At 35.2% G+C, this 21,422-nt stretch overlaps 1 protein-coding gene across 1 annotated transcript in view; it reads left to right on the top strand.

Moving 5' to 3' along the window:
* Positions 1 to 21,422, top strand: part of SPAG16 (sperm associated antigen 16) — a 758,894-nt gene that overhangs the window by 439,867 nt on the left and 297,605 nt on the right. The window contains exon 13 of the mRNA XM_054585688.1: positions 13,369 to 13,495. Coding sequence (XP_054441663.1) covers positions 13,369 to 13,495 — 127 coding nt within the window. The remainder of the gene's footprint in view (positions 1 to 13,368; positions 13,496 to 21,422) is intronic.

Here is a 21,422-nt window from a genome sequence, read left to right as displayed (position 1 = left end):
ATTACAAAGTCCTTTGTGACCCAAAATATCTATTTTCCTACCAACTTACTCTTTTATTTGTTTCTTTTCTTATATGAAGTAATATTATTGCAATTAAAATGACTTTTCCTGGAAGAAGAATCAATAAATAGCTTTCTTATGGTTTTTATATAGTATTTATTACCATATTCAGAAGGTAACTATTAAAAATATTCTCTGGTGGCATGGACCCAAGGGGAAAGGGAGGGTGGATGCTAGATTAAAGCAAGCCTTCCCATGCACCCTTCTCATTTCATTAGCATTAGCATTAATTTATTAAATTAGCTAGAATCTCACCAAAGTCTGACCTGAGAATTATGCGGTGGAAAAGCTACTAAGTGTAAATATGTGTTGGACACAGCAGCAACACTCCTGAGGGACTTGGTGAGCTGCATGGACCGCTGTATGGTGGGTTTACATGGGGGAAGAGCCCAGGGAAAGCAGGTGCAGGGTTTGAGAGGACTGGCGGTGCACATGCGGTAGCGCAGAAAAGGCTGATTTCACCCCTCCTGACTCTTCTCACTCCCTGCCACGAATGACATACGTGGAATTACTTTAATTGTGTGATGAATATATCCATAACTGCTGAGTATGAATCTCTGCCTACGAATCAGGTGTGGAAGAAATATTTTATTTCCTTATTTTCCAGAAGTCAAGATAATTTGGACTTGAGTCCCTTCCTCATAAGCCTAGCTAGAAATTCTAACTTAGGCATCTTAGTGTGTCCATTCCCTAGACGTGTGCCAATGATCTAGGGCCTTTTTCACCACTAATAATCAGGAGCCTTTCCTAGTCATTTGTTTTCAACTTACTGTGCAATGTCCCATATTCACAAGGAATATTAGATCCTTTGGTGTCATACCTCGACTATTTCTGGACAAATGGTGAGCCTTGGGCCCGGGACTCCACCCCTGATGGGGACGAGGTGGCCTTTCTTTCTGAGGTCTGGCCCCTTCTCCAGGCACTGCAATGAATGGTACAAAATTCCTTCTCAGAGAATCTGACGAACACCCATTCACCCTTCCCGCATGGCAGAAATCCCTCCCACCCCTTCTCCTTCTCTGTAAAACGTTCCCAGCAGCTTTCCCTTCCTTGCTTGAGATGAGAGTTTTACAAAAGATGAGGAATACATTTGCCTTCGCATAGTTTCTGCTATTCGTCCATCCAGCATTCTAGAGGCAAGCAATTACAAAGGCTCTCTCCCTGTCTCAGCTGAGGGATTGGGGGAAAGCACCAGGAAAATAATGCAGATTAATATTTCAACAGCTTATACTGCCATAGAGGAATGGCCTCACACATTGATGTCACCAGGCAAACTGATGACAAAGAAATTCATTCCAAAATACAATTTTAACATAAATATTTAATGGGTAAGGTATGACAAGGAGTTTTGTCTTATTCGTTGCATCATTCATGTAACTATTTTGGAGACATAGAAATTAAATCATCTTTAAGGCATATTTCATATATCATACTTACTGAAAATAATGAAATTATACAAAATTAAGGTGGTCAGGAAAATCTGGAATGTATGGTCACTCTACTCAGTATAAAGAGATATTGAATAAAAACTGATATAAGATATAAAGCCATTGAATCTGTGACTTAAAATGATTGAGAGTATAGTAATGAGGAAGCTCTTCTACCAAAGCTATTACCAAGCTATTTGCCTTTTCTGTTTTTGTCTTTTTTAAAATGTTTTTTATGTATTTTATATTCATGTTCGGTGGGCAGAAAGCTCTGGGCTCTGGAAAGAAGGAGAGCATCCTCTGGGTAAATAGGAAAGTTGAACTTATTTAGAAAAATATGTATCTAAATTGTGTTTACCATTTCCTGTATCTTCATTTCTAGGGAGGACATTCATAAAGAAATGTATCCTGACTTAGGAAGCTCAAGCTGGGTTTAATTATATTTCGTCTAGAGTTTCATGTAACCTCTGCCAATGATCCCCATCTTTTATTCTTGCTTTCAGATATTACAGAATTTATTAAAGAGTAAGAAGAGAAAGAAACAGTAAGACACACCAGGGACAGGAGAATGAGAGTTTATGAACAGTTCCATACAATTTGTCTTTGGATGCTAAAAATGACTGTATCTGAAGTATTACTATAAGACTTTGTTGGTTTTTTTTTAACTCAGAATGGTATTAGATATATATAGCACAAGGAGAAAGAAAATGGGGAGCTAAGATTCCAAATAGAAATTTTTCATTTCACCATTTTACATCAAGTCACTGTGAGCAGATGATGGCAGCAACCACGGGGTAATTAAGTCGCAAAGGACACTTTGTAGTAGACATGTGGTGACAAAGCTGAAGGTCCCCTGAAAGGCTTAAAATATTGTCTAATGTTTTCTTTAGTGTTTCTCTTTTCATTCACACATTTAAAAATGTTCATTTTTTTCCTCACCTTTTAAAGCAACAGTGGAAAAATGGGACTGCCTATTGATACCATCAAGGTTGGTGACATAGATTTTATCAATTTAATACTTAAAAGAAGATTTGAGCCCTAAAACTAAGGTTATGGATTAAGATCAAAAGCTTGTAAATTAAGATCAGAAGCAATTAGTTCTTGGATCATTTGTGTTAATCATACAATTCTTTCTTTTTTAAGCTAATTGAAATCCACATAAGATTCAGTTTATTTCAATATAAAATCTGAAGGGAAGGAGATCTGATTAAGTATTGAGGGTTAAGTATTGGGAAGTAATGGTTTCCTTCAAGAGCATATAACTCTAGGCAGGGCTGATGGATAGGAGAGGGTACAAGGACAAAGATAATTGATCTGATTTCACGTGATGGTTGGTGAAATGAAGGAAACAAACAGGATGATATGACAGATGGGTGCTGTGGGTCCATTCAGTTTTCTGCCTCTTTATGGTCAGAAGGCACCACACCTGAGCTGAGGGAATCCCAGATTGAAATCTGTTTTCCCCCAAGAATCCGGTCCCTGGGTATCTAAGGATTTCACACACCTCCCCCCATTTTAGCCCTGCTTCCTCTCCTTTCTGCTGTACTTGCTGGGCTGCCTCCTTACCTAGAGCCCAGCTACTATGGCTAGAGATCTTGCCTCTTGTCATTAACGTTTTCCTCAATCCTGGTGTCTGCTTTCTGACTAAAACTCTCTTTCAGGAAGTTGATGTGGAATGGAAAAGAGGTATAAGATTCACGTGTATTAATTTGGCTACTTTTGAGGATATTATATTAAAATATTTTGTAAAAGAAAAGAAAATTGAAGATTTCAGAAGTGTTTTTTGGATTTAAAGTACTTAATGTTACACCTATTAATCAACTTACAGTTCACAATGAAGTTGATTATAATTATCTTTAAAGCTAATTTAGTTCCTATTTGGCTTAAAGCTTTATTTTTTGAGAAAGATATTTCAAAATGGCTCTGTTGTTCTGTTGTGTATGTAAAAAACAAGACATTAAATGATTGGTCGATAGTTTTAAATCACAGAATTTTTAGAATCAAAAGTTCTTTAAAAACTCATCTAACTGCAGAACATAAAAAGCAGCAGTGTATGACTGAAGCATATGAGCATTCACTCTTTCTTACTCAGGTCTGAGGTTCAGGCGCATGAAGAATTGGCTTTCACGGTTCCACATCATAAGACACAGGTTCTAAAGCATAAGTAACCATTTTATTTAGTCTATTAACTTCATACACCCAGACCATGAGTCAACTCAGCAATGTGTCATTTCACTTCTAGCTCTTTCTGTCCTTTATAATAATATTGAGGGAAAATAACATTTTAACTTTGTTTAGTTGGTATAAAATTATCCAGAATATGCAAATGGGAGGTAATGAACCTATGCTCTGGAAGTAAAGGATGAGTTAGGAAATTACTAAAGAAATAGTTTGGTATTGCATTCTTAAGAAATAAGGCACTTACATTTATTCTCACCATATTATATATGATGAATTTAAAAAAGAAAAGAAAAAAAGAAACAAAATAAAGAAAATAATAAAAGATGCAAAAGAGATGTTTCTCAATACATGCAAGGTGTAATCAGATGATAAATGGTATTTTTAAAGAAATCTTTAATTAATTTAACCAAGGATATAAAAGACCTATACTTGGAAAATTATAAGACACTGAAGAAAGAAATTGAAGAAGATACAAGTGGAAGCACATATGATGTTCATATATAGGAAGAATTAACGACATTAAAATGTCCCTACTACCGAAAGCAATGTATATCATTGAAACTCCTATCAGGATACCAATGGCGTATTTCACAGAACTAGGACAAATATTCCAAAAAGTGTATATGGAAGAACAGAAGACCCCATATAGCAACAGCAATCTTGAGAAAGCAGAACAAAGTTCAAGGAATCACGCTACCTGATATCAAAGTATACAACAAGGCCATAGTATTCAAAACAGCATGGTACTGGCATAAAAACAGACATATAGATCAAAGGAACAGAATAGAGCCCAGAAATAAACCCACAGCTTTACAATGGGGTAAAGATAGTCGACTCAATAAATGGTGTTGGGAACATTGGACAGATACATGCAAAGAATGAAACTAGACCATCTTCTTACAACCAAACACAAGAATAAACTCAAAGTGGATTAAAGACTTAAATGTTGCCCTGACTACTGTGGCTCAGTTGGTTGGGCATAATCCTGCAAAGCCAAAGGTCCCATATTCGATTCCTGGTCAAGGCACATGCCTGGGTTGCAGGTTTGTTCCCTGGCTGGTATGCATACGAGAAGCAACTGATCAATGGTTTTCTCTCACATTGATGTTTCTCTCCTTCTCTTTCTCCCTTCCTTCCCTTCTCTCTAAAAATAAATAAATAAATATTTTTAAAAAGATTTAAATGTTAGTCTTGAAACCATAAAAGCCCTAGAAGAAAACATAGACAGTAAAATCTTGGATGTTTCTCCTATCAATATTTTTTCTGATATGCCTCCTCAGGCAAGGGGAAAAAAAGAAAAAAATAAACAAATAGGACTACATCAAACTAAAAGATTTTTGCACAGCAAAGGAAATTTTCAACAAAATGAAAAGATAACCCATTGAAAGGGAGAACCTATTTGCCAATCATACAGCTAATGGATTAGTATTTGAAATTTATGAAGAACTTATATCTCAACACCAAAAACACAAACAATCCAATTAAAAATAAGCAAAGAATATGAATAGAGGTCATGCAGAGGATCAGTAGATATGGGAAAAGATGATCAACGTCACTAATCTTCAGAGAAATACAAATTAAAACCACACTGAGATATTACCTCATGCCTGTCATTATGGCATCATCAATAAATCAACAAACAACAAGTGTTGGTGAGGATGTGGAGAAAGGGTAACCCTTTTGCACTGTTGGCGGGAATGCAGACTAGTGCAGCCACTGTCGAAAGTAGTATGGAGCTACCTCAAAAAATTAAAAAAAGGACTGCCTTATGACACAGTAATGCCACTTCTGGGAATTTACCTGAAGAAATTCAAAAGAATACATGCACCCCTATGTTGATTGCAACATTATTTACAACAGTCAAGATTTGCAAGCAGCTCAAGTAAGTGTCCATCAGTAGATGAGTGGATAAAAAAGCTGCGGTACAATTACACAATGGACTATTACTCAGCCATAAAAAGGAAGGAAATGTTACCCTTTGTGACAGCATGGATGGATCTGTAGAACATTATGCTAAGTTCATGCTATACTGGAGATGAGCCAGTCAGAGAAAGACAAGTACCACATGATTTCACTCATATGTAGAATCTAATGAACGAATTGAGCTAACGGAATAGAGATAGACTCATAAATGGAGAGTAAACTGACAGCTCTCAGGGGTAGGTGTGGGAGCTGGGAGGGATTGAGCAAAAAAGAATAAAAAAGAGAACTCATGGACACTGACGACAATGTGCTGATTGCTGTGAGTCGTTGGTGGGAGGATGTGGGGGCTGTGGGGGATAAATGGTGATGGAAGGAGTTTTGACTTGGGGTGATGAGTGCACAGGACAGTGTACAGATGATGCATTATAGAACTGCGCAACTGAAACCCATATAATTTTGTTAGCCATTGTGCCCCCAATACATTTAATACAAAGGAAATCTTTAATTACAACAAGTTGGAAACATAAATAAATTCTGGCTAAACTAAAGAGATGAGGATCAGGCAGTGGTGTGCTTGTGAACCCACTCTCAGGAAAATGAAACCCTGATGTGCAGCATTTGTCAGTTTCCATGGTCTACATATTCCTACCATGACAAATTTCCTACTGCCCAGGTAAATTTACTAAATGTGGAATTGGGGAGACATGTGTACCGCTGTCTTGTAAACCAGTACAAATTGACTACAGGGTACCACTACGTCCGACCAGATAACAGTCATTTTATCTGAATTTAAAAATGTTTCTAATTTATAAAATTTATCTATCTGGGATTGTGGAAGGATAGGCTAACAGAAAATACTTTTCTCGATAATGAATATTTCACCTTGAGCACTGAAATATTTCAAATAGTAACTATTTCTTAAAGAAAATACCTGTGAAATGTATGTTATATTGTTCTGCTTGCAGAGCATGTTTTCATCAGTAGCTGATGTCCCAAGGTCCTCAGTTAACATTATATCGTGCTGTACATTGAAGAAGACAGTGTAAATAGTGATTAAAAGTACATGGCCTTAAGCCAACTGTTTGGGGAAAAAAGGCGCTGCCATCACTAACCACCCATGTTATACCAGTTACCTAGATTCTATATATTTTAGTTTTCTTATCTGAAAACTGTAAAACTTATCAGTAAAATTGGTCCTTGTTATTTAAGGTATCTATGTTTTGTAGAGTTACCACAAACACTGAGTTGGTGACTACAAAACCATTGCTCCTAAGAGAAACACAGGGTTAGTTCCCTGCAAGCCGATTCATCAATCAGACAATATATAAATCAGTCAATATGTAAACTTGTTTTATTAGTGTTTCTGTTTAAAGACACCTTATTTAAAATATATTGTTGACATTAACCTTGAACTCACAACCTACAGCACTATAGAGCTTGGGCATGAACAAAGCTTCTCCAGCATACATTTTCTGACTAAGTTATATCATGGCCTCCTTGCTCATAGGAACACAAGATAAGACCACACTTGAAGACCATTTTCAACAAAAAAAATTATGAAAATTACCCTAAAAAGCACAAAAGTGCAAGAACGGTGGAACTGTATATACTGCAAAAGGACCCGGTCTATAATATGAGACTTGAAACAAGAAGATGTAATTTCACCTAGTTTGAACTCCACAGGGAATGTGTATATCACGTGACTAATTTTTTTGCCATCCTGTGCATGCCCACATCTGGGAATGCCTCAAAAACATCTATTGGGGGATTGAAAATGACTGTTACCAAGGAGGCAATTCACAAATATGGAATTTACCAGTAAGAAGAGAGGGTCAGCTGTACTTTAGGGTGTTAATATATGTAAAGTACAACAGTAAGCACTCAATAAATGACAGCTTAAACTACAATGTTAAATGTAGGAACTGTTGTAATATGCAGTTACTTTCCTGTGCCTACTAATTTGCCCCAGGTTGCCATTCCAACATTTGGTCTTTTTATATTACTTTGTCTAGTTCCCAGTTTACTGGCATTTACCAATAAGCTCCCACTTTTTCTCACTGTCACCAGTGTGCGCTGCTGCAGCCTTTTAACCCCTCCCTGCACCCACACTCTTGGCAAAGGCAATTCAGTTGACTAACGAGCCTGAGTAAAACTTGGTACTCTGAGTCTTCAGCTCTATTACAGTTATTTTATTTACTCACCTTTTGCTTTTATTTTCAACATGCAGGCTGCATTCCAGGTGTTGGAGGTTGCCAAAAATCTCCCCTTTACTACATGGAGTTTTAGTACCATTCCAAAGTGTAATGTGCAGGCTGCATGACTATTGTTAGGGTTTTTGGACAACAGCTTTCCTTTGTCTAGGAGCTGTGACCTCTTCATGGTCTTTCCTAAGGGAGACACTCAGAACACATCATAGACTATTATTCCATGACGGATCGTAGTGATCTTTAAGGTGGAGCTTGGGGCACACTCCCTGGGAGATTGCATTGAAATACCACTTCCTCCACTCAATGTTTAACTGCATTCCATGGTCACAAAAGAGGAAACTATTGCATGATGAAGGATTTTATATGTTTGGGAAAATATAAAACACACAAAAGGCTCTCCTCCTTTGCCTTATATTAACTTCTGAAATCAAATTTCGGATGTGACCTAAGGATGTTGCCTCGTTGAGATGAAAATTTTGGTGGGTTTAAAAACTAGCATATACAAACTTAAAAAAATAACCCAGGGGATGGCCAGAATCCCTCACTGAATGTGGATGTTATGAATTGCAGTAGAAGGTTTTAAATAAGTTTCACTTACGTTTATTTTAGATTCTTCGATTTAGGTATTTCATAAAGAATTTTATTGCAGATAAACCCCACAATAAGTCTTATCATTTTATGTTGCCTCAATTATATAAATACTATTTAAAATCCAGGTCTTGCTAAGGGTTAATAAAAATTAATTCCAATTCACTTTTAAAGAAAAGGTAGGTATGTTGAGCCCTTTTCTTCATATTTACTTAAAAATATATTGCTCCTGCCTTTTCATAAATGTTCCATTAATTCCAATAACCACATTTTTCTAATCTCTAAATTCACACAAGCCTGAGTTTAAAGGTACAATTTCATATTCAATATTAATAGTGTTAAAACAATCACACCAAATAAAATTAAAAAGCTCTCTAAAATTGAATGCCTCACAAAGGAAAACTATGTTAAAATGGTGTCCTCTTATGAGTGAATGTATGTGTGGGAAATACCTTTTAAAAGAAAATGTAACTGCTCTAGAATAGATGCCTTTCCTTTAGCTTTGTTTTGCAAAGAGGTGGAAGTTCAGAGAACCATCCATCATTCAGTTACTAGAATAGTAAATTAAATCAAGGGGGCAGGAAAGAGAATAGAGGAGACAAAAGGAAATAAAGGAAAAGCAGGAGGTGAGTTAAGAATGAGCTATTGCTTGTGAACTATCTTCTGCCTACAAAAATGATAGGAAACAGCGGACAGGGCAACAGACAGAAAATTGCATCAGGCTTCAGTGTTTATGTTTTTGATGGAAATGTACAAATGATTTCCATTCCTTACGGTGCTGTCATGCTCCATCACTTTAGTCCATTTTCACCTTGCAGAGGAAGTCTGAATGGGACTTCCTTCTCTGGCAGATAATTAATCTCACAAGCCTGCTCTTGTAGCTTGCCTGCCTGGAAGGCCCCTCACCTTAAGCCAGCGACTCCTGAGCAGATTTCTTTCCCCCTCAAGCAGTACAAAGGCCCATCTTTTCCTTTTCATTGGGAAGTTAAGTGAGTTTTAATATAGCGTTGAGAAATTGCTCCCTCTAACCCACGACCATAAATGAATATGCACTCTCAAATAATTGAATTGGGTTTTAATGACAACAGACAAAGCCTGAATGTAAATTGTTAATGTGCACCACTTTTTTCCCCAATAGTGCATATAATAGGTAAGTAATATGTGTATATGTATTTCTTAGATCTTTATTGTGATGAAACAAGTATACTCATAATGCTGATGCATTTGCCTTAAAAATACTACCAAATTTTGCAAATAGGAGAATGCTTTTAGTTTAATAGCTAATTATGTATGTAAAAATATTAAGAGCATAATTTTATATATGTTGTAATACTTCAATTAAAAATAATAAAAATCATACTTAATGTTATTCTATTTAATAACTACAGTCTTTTACTAAGGTACCACAAATCAATTACTTACAAAGTTCATTGCCTAATTTTGTTACAGGTGGAAATTTTATTTCAATAATGGCTCATAGAAGGTTAGAAATATGAACCATAGTTTAATATTTTTCTGAAGCTGTTCACATATATCTTTCTTTTTATTGCAATTATATAAATATTTTCTTGCTTGTTTTTGTTAAATTTTTGTGAATTTTTATGTTTCATTTTCTTCTTACTTCCTTTTAATTAAACACAAAATGCCTCTCGTCAGCCATATATTTTGTGCCATTAGAAAGCAGAAGACATATATGTTAACAGAATAGGTATTCCAAATATTAAAGATTCTCTATCTGTGAAGATGTGACTTGACTCATGAATGTATGGAAAACACTATTTGACAAGACAATTAGATCACTATAAATATTTAATTATTCACAGAAATATATATGGGTCACATTTTCAACATCTTCATACATGTATTGTTAGCAATGAACAGGGTCCATTTGCCTGTGTGTGTCAAAGCCCGACAATATGGGAACAGGAGTTTTCAGCAAAATGAGTAAAAAATGAGCTAATGTTCAAGGACCTGGCTCCTCAGTAGCTTCTAGGAGATAAGTTATATAGTGTAAAAATTATTGATCATGGTGACTAAAGGAGTTAGACTTGTGGTCAAGGTTGTGATCTCTACTGACTGGTCAGCACTAGAATAGGGGGTAGGAGATCTGTTCGTCTGTTCCTGATGTCAGCCATGGTGTGGCTTTGTCTGGTTTCACAAGGATGTAGTCGGTGGGGTGGTTCTGGAGCTGAAACACAACAGAAGCCTAAATGTTACCTCTAGTTTTACTAAAATTCTGTCTCTGTGGTCAACAGACCCAAGGCTTTGTTCCTAAGATTATTCCATGCTAACCATAATCTCATTGTCCTGAGAACTGAATAACTAATGAAGCGGATGTGCAAGGGAGAAGGAGGCAGGAGTCAGGGTGCTAGATGAGAGAAGTTTTAATAAAAAGGAAAGAAAGGAGAAAAGGTCATATTAAAGAAATAAAGTTTCAGAACAGTTACAGTAGTAGTTGTTTAAAAATTGTATGCTGGATGTTGTTAATGGCAAATTGTAGGGAATCTGTATTAGGTAGCCTTTCTACAAAAAGTAGTGAATTCTGTTTCAGCAATCAGTTTAATTTGAGACAAATTACTTTTGCCCTTTAGGCTTGGTTTTACTCTTTGGTAAAACAAGTCTACTTTGGTTTTGAACTTAATTCATGCATCTGACCCTTACTTCTATGGTGGAACCTTTCTGCAGGATCAACTGAAAGTCTGAGGTGCTCAGTAAGTTCTCTCTTCTCCGGTTGTCATTAAAATCCAATGTCTTGCAGCAGTGGCTGGTCACTGGTATCACTATTTGGTTCTCAACCACAAAGCAAGAAACTTCTTCTAAGCCTTCTGGAATCTTACTCTGTAGAAATGTCATCTTGACGTTAGCCAACAATTCATAATAAATTCCCACACAAACTACTGCCGTTCCCAGTGTAGCTCCCTTTTCTCAGGTACCCTACACTGTAAATTTAGGTATCTTAGCAACCCAGACTGCTCTCACTGCCCCTTGGCTCAGTGAGATTTCAGTTCTACTGGGGTTCTACCACTGTAGTTGAGAGCAGGCTAATGTTTCTAAGCAGCAAGACACAGGTGTTAAGAAGCTCATGTTGAGTTTTTTCTTTCATTCAGGGACTTCCAAACCACTGTGTTTAGTTCGATGCCAGCAACAGTTGCCTAATACAATTTGTGTAATTTTATAGTTGTTTATGGTGAGAGGAGAAGTACACTACTGGTTACTGTATTATGGTTAGAAATATAAATCCTAGCAAGACATTTTTATTGTTAGATAAAGGAGCTAAAGAAGATTTCTATAGGCGAGGCAAGTGGTGGGTGGTAAGAGGGTCAGGAGCTTTCACAATTGATATAGAGTCTGTGACTTGGGGGTTTTGCAACAGCTATATCTATACTGTAAAATACACAAGTGGAGGAGAGATGAACTTCAGGGAACAAGTCGGTAACACATTTCGTGATATGTCGTTGTGGAAGACAATAAGTGTATTTAGAAATTAGTGATAACCTAAGTTCAATTTCCCTTCTTCTGCTATTAATCTTTAGCAGGTAGCTGTCCCCATACAAAGATAAGTTGCAATAAAAAGGAACCAAAACTTATGAAGAATTGTAAAAATAGAAGACTATGATTAGCAACATTGAAAGAAAGAAGAATCCGACAGGGATGGGAAGGAGGAAGAGAGGGGGTAGCAGGGAGAGGGAGGGGAAGGGTCAGATCAAGGAACAGGTGTGAAGGACCCATAGATGAAGCCAAAGGTGGGGAAGGATTGAGGCGGGGGAGGGGTGGATGGGTCTGGGGAGAGTGGTGATGGGTAAGTGGAGACAAATGTATTGTAACAATTTAAAAAAAATTAATTCTTTCAAAATAAAAAATACTAAAAAATAAAAGAATTGTAAAAATTGAAGAATAAATAAATATAAAACAAATTCCACTGAAGGACATACACTGCATAAGAAATGATCTAATTAAAGTTATCAATAATTCAAACAAAAACTACTGTACCGATTAGAGCTTAACTCGCTGATTATCTTATTAAACATGTACTTATACTGACTCACCCATTCACAGCATTATTAATTACCTTCCACTCTTTCCCTATTTTTAAAATAGATTTATAAATAAAGTTAATTAAAACCAATCAAACCTCACAAATGAAGAGTGATAGGACTGTATGCGTTTACCCTGTTTAATTAAGAAACAGCACTTTCATCAAAGAGAAAAAAAAGACAAAACTGCAGTTGTCTTTTCAGTTATTTATAATTGTTTAGATCAGGCATTCTCAAATTGTAGCCCCAAATCAGAAACACCTGAGAGTTTTTCAAAACACGGGTTGCTGAGTTTCAACTGCAGAGGATGAGTCTTGAGAATTTGCATTTTAATATGTTCCCAAGTGATGTTGATGCTGCTGGTCTGGGTAAAACCCTTTGAAAACCATTGGTTTAGATTCTCATCCCTAAAGGCAAATTATAATCACGGAAGAGGAGATGTTAATTCACACTAATACTCAGGCTCCATTTCAGACCAATTGAAATAGAATGTCTGGGGCTTGAGGCTAAGTATCTTAGGCAATTTTAATATACAGCCAAAGCTGAAGGGAAAAAAAAACAGAATGACTTAAAGTTTATCTAGTCTTAACACATTAGTGGAATGTTTTCTTTTCTCAGCATATTCCTTTATTAAATGAGAACAATTTTTATGTAGCCATTAATGATAAGGAATGAAAGTGTTTAAAGATGGCTTTATGAAGTACCTTTATAAATTAAGGGTAATTTAAACTTGGTCAATTTCATGCCATTAATTTATACAGTGCTTAGAATATAAGGTAATTTTAGAATTTTTTACAACTGTTGTTCTTATACATTTTGCCATTTATAAAACTACTTTATGCCTTAGATTTTTAAATTATCTTTGTTTGTGTTGTTCTATACCATTAGCGTAAGACACATGTGGGTGCTACCTCCTAACACTTTAGCTCTTAATTTCTCTCCCTGCAGTGAAAGATGCAGATGCACTCTGTATGGACATATGGATTCCGTGAACAGCATTGAGTTCTTCCTGTGCTCCAACACCCTTCTCACAGGTTCTGCAGATAAATCCCTATCTTTATGGGATGCAAGAACGGTAAGGAAATTGGTAACAGTTTTGCCACATTTTAATAAGTTTAGTCACTCTTTAGGTAATGGGTACAGCTTATAAAGTAATTGTGCAAGGGCAGGTGGAGTAAAAGAATGATAGTGAGTTTCTATTTAAAGACCCTGTCAATGTACTCTTATCTACCCTGCCTCTTAAAGGTAAGGACTATACAAATAATGTAATTAGATCATTAAACATTATTTCAATTATTTACTGAAATAGAAACCCTGCTGGTATAGCACATAAGAAAGAAAAACACATGGTGCTTCTCCTTAAGTATAATCAGGTAAGGAAGGAGGAAAAAGGAAATTATGAGACCTGGGTTAAAATGGAAGAATGTACAAAGTACAGCAGAAAAGCAAGAAAGAGAACCTCATTTGCTCGGAAGAGTGTGGATGGCTTCCAAAAGGAGGCTGTGCCTTCTTGAGCTGAGAGTTCTCGGGGAAGTACAATAATACATTAGGTAGTTTCGAGAAGGGTGGGTTCCGAGAAAGGGCAGTGCATGTACAAAGCCATGAAGGGTGAGTCTACAATGGCATATTTTGGGAGTAATAATATGTTTGAATAGAGCTGAGGGAAGAAGAAAGAAATGATAGGCAAGGGTACACAGATGGCCAAGGACAGGATAATGAGTATCTGATTGAAGTTTTATACTGCTTTGGAGGGTAACATAATCGGATTTGCCTTTTAGAAAGATTGATGGTAAGATGAGGGAATCAGTCTCATCGAGGAGGCTAATACAGTCAGGCTAGGGGCAGAAGAGAATTTGAACTAGGAGTTTGTGGAAACAAAAAGGATTGATGGATGGAAGATAGAAGGTTTAACTATCAGAATTTAAAGTGATTGTAGATGGAGATTATAGGAGAGGGTTTACGGCAGGATGAACAACTATCCCTGTTTGTCTACGAATGAGCGTTTTCCTGGATCATGGGCTTTCAGTGCAAAAACTGGACAGCCCAGGGCAACTGTGGCTCCTACAGTGATTTAGATGTGAAGGATTGGTGATAAAATGTTGGGACTACATCATATTGAAACAGTTCAGCTGTGAAAATGAAGAGGAGAAAAGGCTCTATCTCTAGAGTCAGATAAAGACTTCTCCTTTGTTTAGATAGGAGACAACATGCTTATTTGATTATACATAAGAGCAGGGGGAAAGGAAAGGGTTGAAAATGCAGAAAGGAGAAGAGATAATAGAGAGGCTTATTGAACACTGATTTTAGCAATGTTTAAAAGATCAAGATATGCAAAACAAGATCTCTGTATTCATTCTTAACCACATTTGGTGGAGATAATGAAGAAAACTAAGACCCCAAGAGACTATATGAAAAGAAATGAAATATCCATAGTATCTGGTTTCTTGGGCAATAAAGAAATACAACTATAATTCCTCCTAGTTATCTTCCCTTATACAACATATGATTGACATTGAAAGGGAATATGATAATGAGAAGCAGACGATGTGATCAGGGACCCAAGTTCAGTATGGGAGGCTCTATTTAGTCCTCTAAGGCAAATATATTTAATATAAATAAAGAACAGGATGTCTGTAGGTATAGCCGAAAGTGCCTTAGACGCCAACTTCACATGTTGCAGAGATTTAGACTTCTGAGGTGGCCGAAGTTAAGGGCACACTGTAGGAAAAGTGACCAAAGAATAAAATCAAAATGATTTGTTGTAGGGTACAAAGGTCCCACAACCTTCTCCTTGTTTTACAATAGCTTAGACCCTGATACAGTGGAGTTCACTTTTGCTAATGGAGCACTGATGGAAAAGCAAGGTTTTCAATGAATTTCGTCCAAATACTTAGATGTGAAGTGTGTATAAAAGCAATTGGTAAAGGAAAACCCATAGAGAAAATACTCATTTAGCAGTGACCTAAATTTTATGTTCATTTTCTCTTGATATCAGGTTTTTTTCTTTTCTGTCTCCCAAAGTGCTTTAACTGAATGTTTTCAGAAAGTGTGTCTCTTATTTACTTTCTCTCATGTGAAGGACTGAAGCACTAATGCCTGAAAGTACTACTGTTATTATGAGAAGTTGCCTCTCATAAATCTGCCTTATATGCATGGAGTTGTTTATTGACAGTGACCTTCTTACCTGATGTCGCGAGCTCTCTGTACTGTTTTTATTCCCCACAGTAGCTCTAAAAGCAGAAGAAGGGAGGGATTCATCACAGCACAGGGCCTTTAGCATACAGTAGCATATGCATTCAATGTATGTGCATAGAAAGACTGTAAATCCCAAAAATATTATTTTAATTGACATAAATATATATTTAACTGGTTCAATCACTAATTAAAATGGATACTATTATTTTGTAACTTTATTACTAACATGCATACTAGCTTTTTACTCATTAATACAAGGAAAAGGGCTATTTGGTATAAATGTAATGTTATTTATGAATAATTGTAAATGTATCAATGATTACAAATAAAGTTCATTTAATGTGTGTATTTTCTGAAAATATTTTCAAACCATATAGTAAAAAGTATATTTTTAAATTGGTGTCTGTAATAGAGATTTAGCATATAAAACAAAGGAAAATATCACTCTATTTAGGTTACTAATAACTAGACAATGCAAGGTGATAAGTAAAATATTGATATACAAATCTACAAATAATGTATGAAAACAACTCTAGAACTAAACAGACTCATTTCACTAAAATTGCATTACACACTGCTAGTGATTTTGTTTTAGATGTACTTCATTTATTTAAAGCACAAAACAAAACCTTGAAATAACCAGATTTTTAAAAATTAATTTTATAGACATAGCTTTAAAAAGGTACATGTTACGTACCTTTTATATATAATTATATATAATTATATATGTAATTACATATTATATAATTACATGTAATATGTAATTATATAAACAATGAAGGAGTTAAATGTAAATTAATTTTTTTAGTTGAATATTATGAGATATTGAAAAGAGTAACCAGGATAGCTATAGTTCCATCTATGTAATAATAAAAACTGCAAAACACATTCATATAGATGACATTATTTGACTTGTAACAACTGAATCCATAGTATGCCAATCCTTTTTGTAATGTTAATATTATGTTAATTCATTGATAAGTAATAAACTCTCAGGTTATACTAAAAGTCTGAACCTAAAAGGGGATGAATGACTCTTCTCAGTAAAGCAAGAACAGTGCGTTTTGTCACCTTAATGTGATCAATTAGTATTGAGACATCCTCTAAAATATTTTTGATTAAACATGAAAATGACCGGTGGATTATATTCCTATAAATTAGTTTTAAACCTGTTTCTCTGATTTCCAAGCATACACTAGTCTTAAATAATTAACCTAATCTAACAGCTTATTGTCAAAGATGATGGATGTGCCGATCTCTAAGGCAGTCTCTAAGTCTGTTGACAGATCGGCTCTGAGTTTTGTGGGAGAGGAGGAGAGGGGTATAAATCTCTAATTATCAAAGAGAGGTTTGCAGGTTGGAAATTCATGAAATTGCTCTGTTTTACAGGACTACATGCAGAGTATTTTTCCTCAAAGTTAAGAAATAATAAAACTATTTTATTAAAATTGAAAAATAAGATTTAATATAGCCAAAATCTGATGTATGATATACTACATTTAATGAAAAATTATAATGCCCTCTCAAAAAGTGACATGTGAAAATCCCAGCATATGTCAGTGATTTGGAAACCAATTTAAAATAAATGCAATGAGATTATTAGCCATTCACAAGTTCAATGAAAACATCAAGGCTTTTGATATATTTTTTAAACTGATGTGCTCACAGTATAGAAAAACATAGACTAGGATGAGTAATACATCTGCGAGTTGTTCAGAACTGGCTTGGCAATGGCCAGAGTTGCTGATATGTCATTTCTTGTGATGAATCAGACACAAGAGCTCATGGCCTGGACTGCCTTTGTTGGCCATGCCTTGTTACCCGGACTAACTGCAGGCTCTTGTCTCATAAATGGTGTTCTGACTTATCTTCAGTCAAAAGATCCAGTAACTGATCACTGAGAGTTTCAATAAAGCAGAATTAAGAACTCACCAATGAAGTTAAACTCTTGAGTCCTGTCTGGTACCTCACCCATTGTTGACACCATACTTCAACCTGCACCCTTCATGGACCTGTGGGTTTCCCGAAAGTGATCTGGTGAACTCTCAGAGGAGCCTGCTGTTGTTATTCATGAGCCAGAATGTGGAAACAAAGGCAAAGTTTGTACCTTCTTTCTCTAGGTTTTATGCCTAAGCCACACTCAACAGAGTAATATTTATGGAAGATCTTTGTGGCAAGCAGCATTCTGGCTACTGCACTGTTTACACTGACAGAGTCCCTGTCCTCAGTGAATGTATAATCTATTAATGAGCAGACATAAAGAGGAATTATCTTAAAATAATGTAGTAATTGTTATATACACGATGTAACTATATCTTTGGCTTTTTGTGCCAAAGCTCACTATTCAAGAGGTGATTTTATGATTAATACTCATTTTATGCCTATTAAGTGCCATCACTTTACCTATATCATGTATGTAATGCTTACTGGAATTACCATTATTATGTATATTAGGAATTGGAAAAACAAAGGCATAGAAGAGTAAAATAAATTGCCCGAGATCAGCCAACTGGAATGTAGTAGTCAGGAAGCAGGCTGACTCTCCAACCTCAATTCTATATTGCTATTTTTTGACTTCCAGTGGTTTTTTTTTTTTTTGGTCCTACTGAAAGATTAGAAGTATTAAAATGGCATTTCAATGAAAAAAAGATGATGTGCTTATATTCAAAAATAGTATTTTAACACTATAATTAAATGTTTCACCGGTCAAATCTTTGCTTGTCTGTAGCAACTATTAGAGTTACAAGCGATCCCTTGCAAAGATATAAAACTCTAAAGGTAAAAAGACCATCATGGTCTGTAGCTGTCAATTAGATATCAGATTGTCAAATTCATCCACCAGTTATGAAAAGGCATTTTTGTTAAAATTTTGCTAGGCACTTTCCCTATTCTGAAGTCAATCGGTTGGTCTTATATACCAGTTAGAAGTTTTCAAATATTTTAAAACAAAGTAGAAAATTCTGTCCCTACATTGTTAAAAGAGTTTGATTCAAAAGCTTTCAAAGGTGATTGCACTTCTGTAGTTCTGGCAGATGAAACACTTTCAAACAACTGTTATCAAATGTTCTGTAGAGCAAGCTTCTTTTGAAAATGGTTCTTTTTTTGTTTGCTGTTAAAATGTTACCTTTACTTTGATTATTATTTTTAAAAATATCTGCTTATAGCACATGGTTGACAAATGTTTGTGATCATATAAAATGTGAACAAATTATGTATGTTTTGTGGAAAAAAAACATAACTCATCTTTAAGGTCAACTTTTTTTATTTAATGTTTTGCTGAAATGTAATAGGAAATTCTCTGGGAGTGTGAAACATTTCTTGGTTATTTCAATTCATTACAAAAGATTGTGTAGGATATAATCATCAAAAAGCTAGTTCACATAAAATTAAGCAGCTTAAAAATATCATAGTGCTCCGAATTGCAATAATACATTGTAATACTTGAAAGATGCCTCACTGTATGGTTATCCATATATTGTGATACAGCTTGCTTTGGAGATCTTGATTCAACAACCTTGATATTGCACAAATCCTACGCGAAAATTTACTCCTCCTGCACTAAATAAATGTCAGCTACAATCAGTTACTAAACACTTTATGCCCTGTGTGAAATTAACCTATACATGCAAAAATCTTTTTTTGAAAAGGCTTCCCCTCTGTTATTTCTTCTATCTAACATACCTTTATACCCTTCAGCTGGTGAGTTTAGTATACTTTTATTCTTAAAGTCTTACTTTGCCTTTTCCAAAAAGCTCTCCAAGTTTGCCACTGTGGATTAGATGCCCCAAGAGGCCACAGAGAAAACTTGTACTACACAGAATTTACTAATTTTTTATTAAAATACTTAAAATATTAAAATGGACAAATGAGGCGCTTTTTTTCCCCACAAAACATAAGCCTTAGAATTTGCTGACTTTTTTGTGTAATAACTTCAGTAATGTGGTACAAGCAAATATGTTTGAAAGATAAATGTACGTAATTGTTTCTATAGAATCCTGGGCTTAGATCTTATGTTATTTTGTAATTATGTCAGAGAATAGCACAGTAATAGTGCACAGTCATTCAAACCCAAAATTCAAACCCAAAATCTGGTGCATATTGAGCAGTGTGGCATTGGCATTCATTGTCTAAAATCTTTCTGTTTTAATTTCCTCATTTGTAAAATGTGGATAATAGTATAGTACTTATTACGTAAGGATGCGATGGGGTTAAATGATTAACCATATAAAGTGCTGTCAATATTGACAGATATATATAAAAACTTAATATATTTTCGATATTTTTATGGCACTTGTCACATCATATTGCAGTTGTTTGCCTGCCAATGTTTGTCTATTATGAAACTCTGAGCTTTCTTCTCTGATTTCACAATGCTTGGTATAATAGATGCTCAATAGATGTAGAAGAAAGGGAGAATTGGAAGGGACCATAAATCAGATTTTTGGTTTTTATGCAGAAAAGTATTTTTTTATCTGAAAAATTTGCTGTTTTTTTAGAATTAAAAATAAGTATTTTTAATACGTAATAAAACGATCATGAATTGAATAAATTTTGTACAAGGGTTCAAACGATTGTTATTTAACTTATAAAATGCATTTTTATATATCTTATATACTAAATAAAATTTATGCTTAGTAGTCTAGCCAGTGGATTGTAATTTTTATTAATCTTTTAAAAAAATCAGCTTTTTGTTGTATTAATTTATATAATCTTTTTGTTCTTTATTTCATTCAGTTCTGCTCTTTTATTATTTCCTTTGTTATTCTAACTTTGGGTTACTTTTGTTCTTCTTTTTCTAGTTCTTTAAGATGTAATGTTATGTTGCTTACTTGAGATTTCTCTTGTTTCTTAGGCCAGTGATGATATACATGTCCCCTTTATTACTGCATACTGTGTGTTTTTTTCTTTTTTTAATTTAATTTATTTTTTTCAGAGAGAAGGGAAGGGAGGGAGAAAGAGAGAGAAAAACCAACATTGATGTGTGAGAAAAACATCAGTTGGTTGCTTCTTACATGGCCCCAAGCAAAGACCCAGCCCAAAACCAAGGCATGTGCCCCAACTGGGAATTGAACTGGCAACCCCTCATTTCAAAGACCAGCACTCAATCCACTGAGCCACACCAGTCAGATCATGCTGTGTGTTTCTAACTAAAACATGCTGAAACGTTAATTCTATAAGTTACTTAAATTTTTAAGAGCTAAAAATAATTTCTTTATACTTCATGCTGTTAAATCAAATCTCACAAATAAAGATGTAAAGATGTCATTGTAAGAGGGCATAATAATAAGTAAAATCCCTAACCAGTTGTTTAGAATAACAAACATTTTTAATTTAATCTTTATTACATTTTTTTCCCATTACCATTTAGTTCCCTTATTCCCTACGTCCCCCAGCAATCACCACACTGTTGTCCATGTTCATGGGTCTTTTTTCTTTCTTGCTCAATCCCTCTACCCCATAACCTCCCCCCACCAACTAGCTGTCATCTGTTCTCCATCCATGAATCTTTCTCTCTTTTGCTTGTTAGTTCAGTTTGTTTATTAGATTATGCATATGAGTGAAATCGTATGGTATTTGTCTTTCCCTGACTGCCTTATTTCACTTGGCATAATGTTCTCCAGGTCCAAAATTTTACAAAAGGTAAAATTTTCTTCTTGTTTATGGTCAAGTAGTATTCCATTGTGTAAATGCCCCATAGTTGTTTTCTCTACTCATCTATTGATGGTCACCTGGGCTGCTTCCATATCTTGGAAATTATAAATGGTATTGCAATGAACATAGGGGTGCTTATGATCTTTCAAATCAGT

The sequence above is a fragment of the Pteronotus mesoamericanus genome, unplaced genomic scaffold (assembly GCF_021234165.1).
Source record: "Pteronotus mesoamericanus isolate MK-2021 breed Mesoamerican mustached bat unplaced genomic scaffold, CSHL_Meso_final contig_90, whole genome shotgun sequence".
NCBI classification, from domain to species: Eukaryota; Metazoa; Chordata; class Mammalia; order Chiroptera; family Mormoopidae; genus Pteronotus; species Pteronotus mesoamericanus.
The sequence above is the reverse complement of the archived record's forward strand: the minus strand, read 5'-3'. Positions and strand labels throughout refer to the sequence as shown.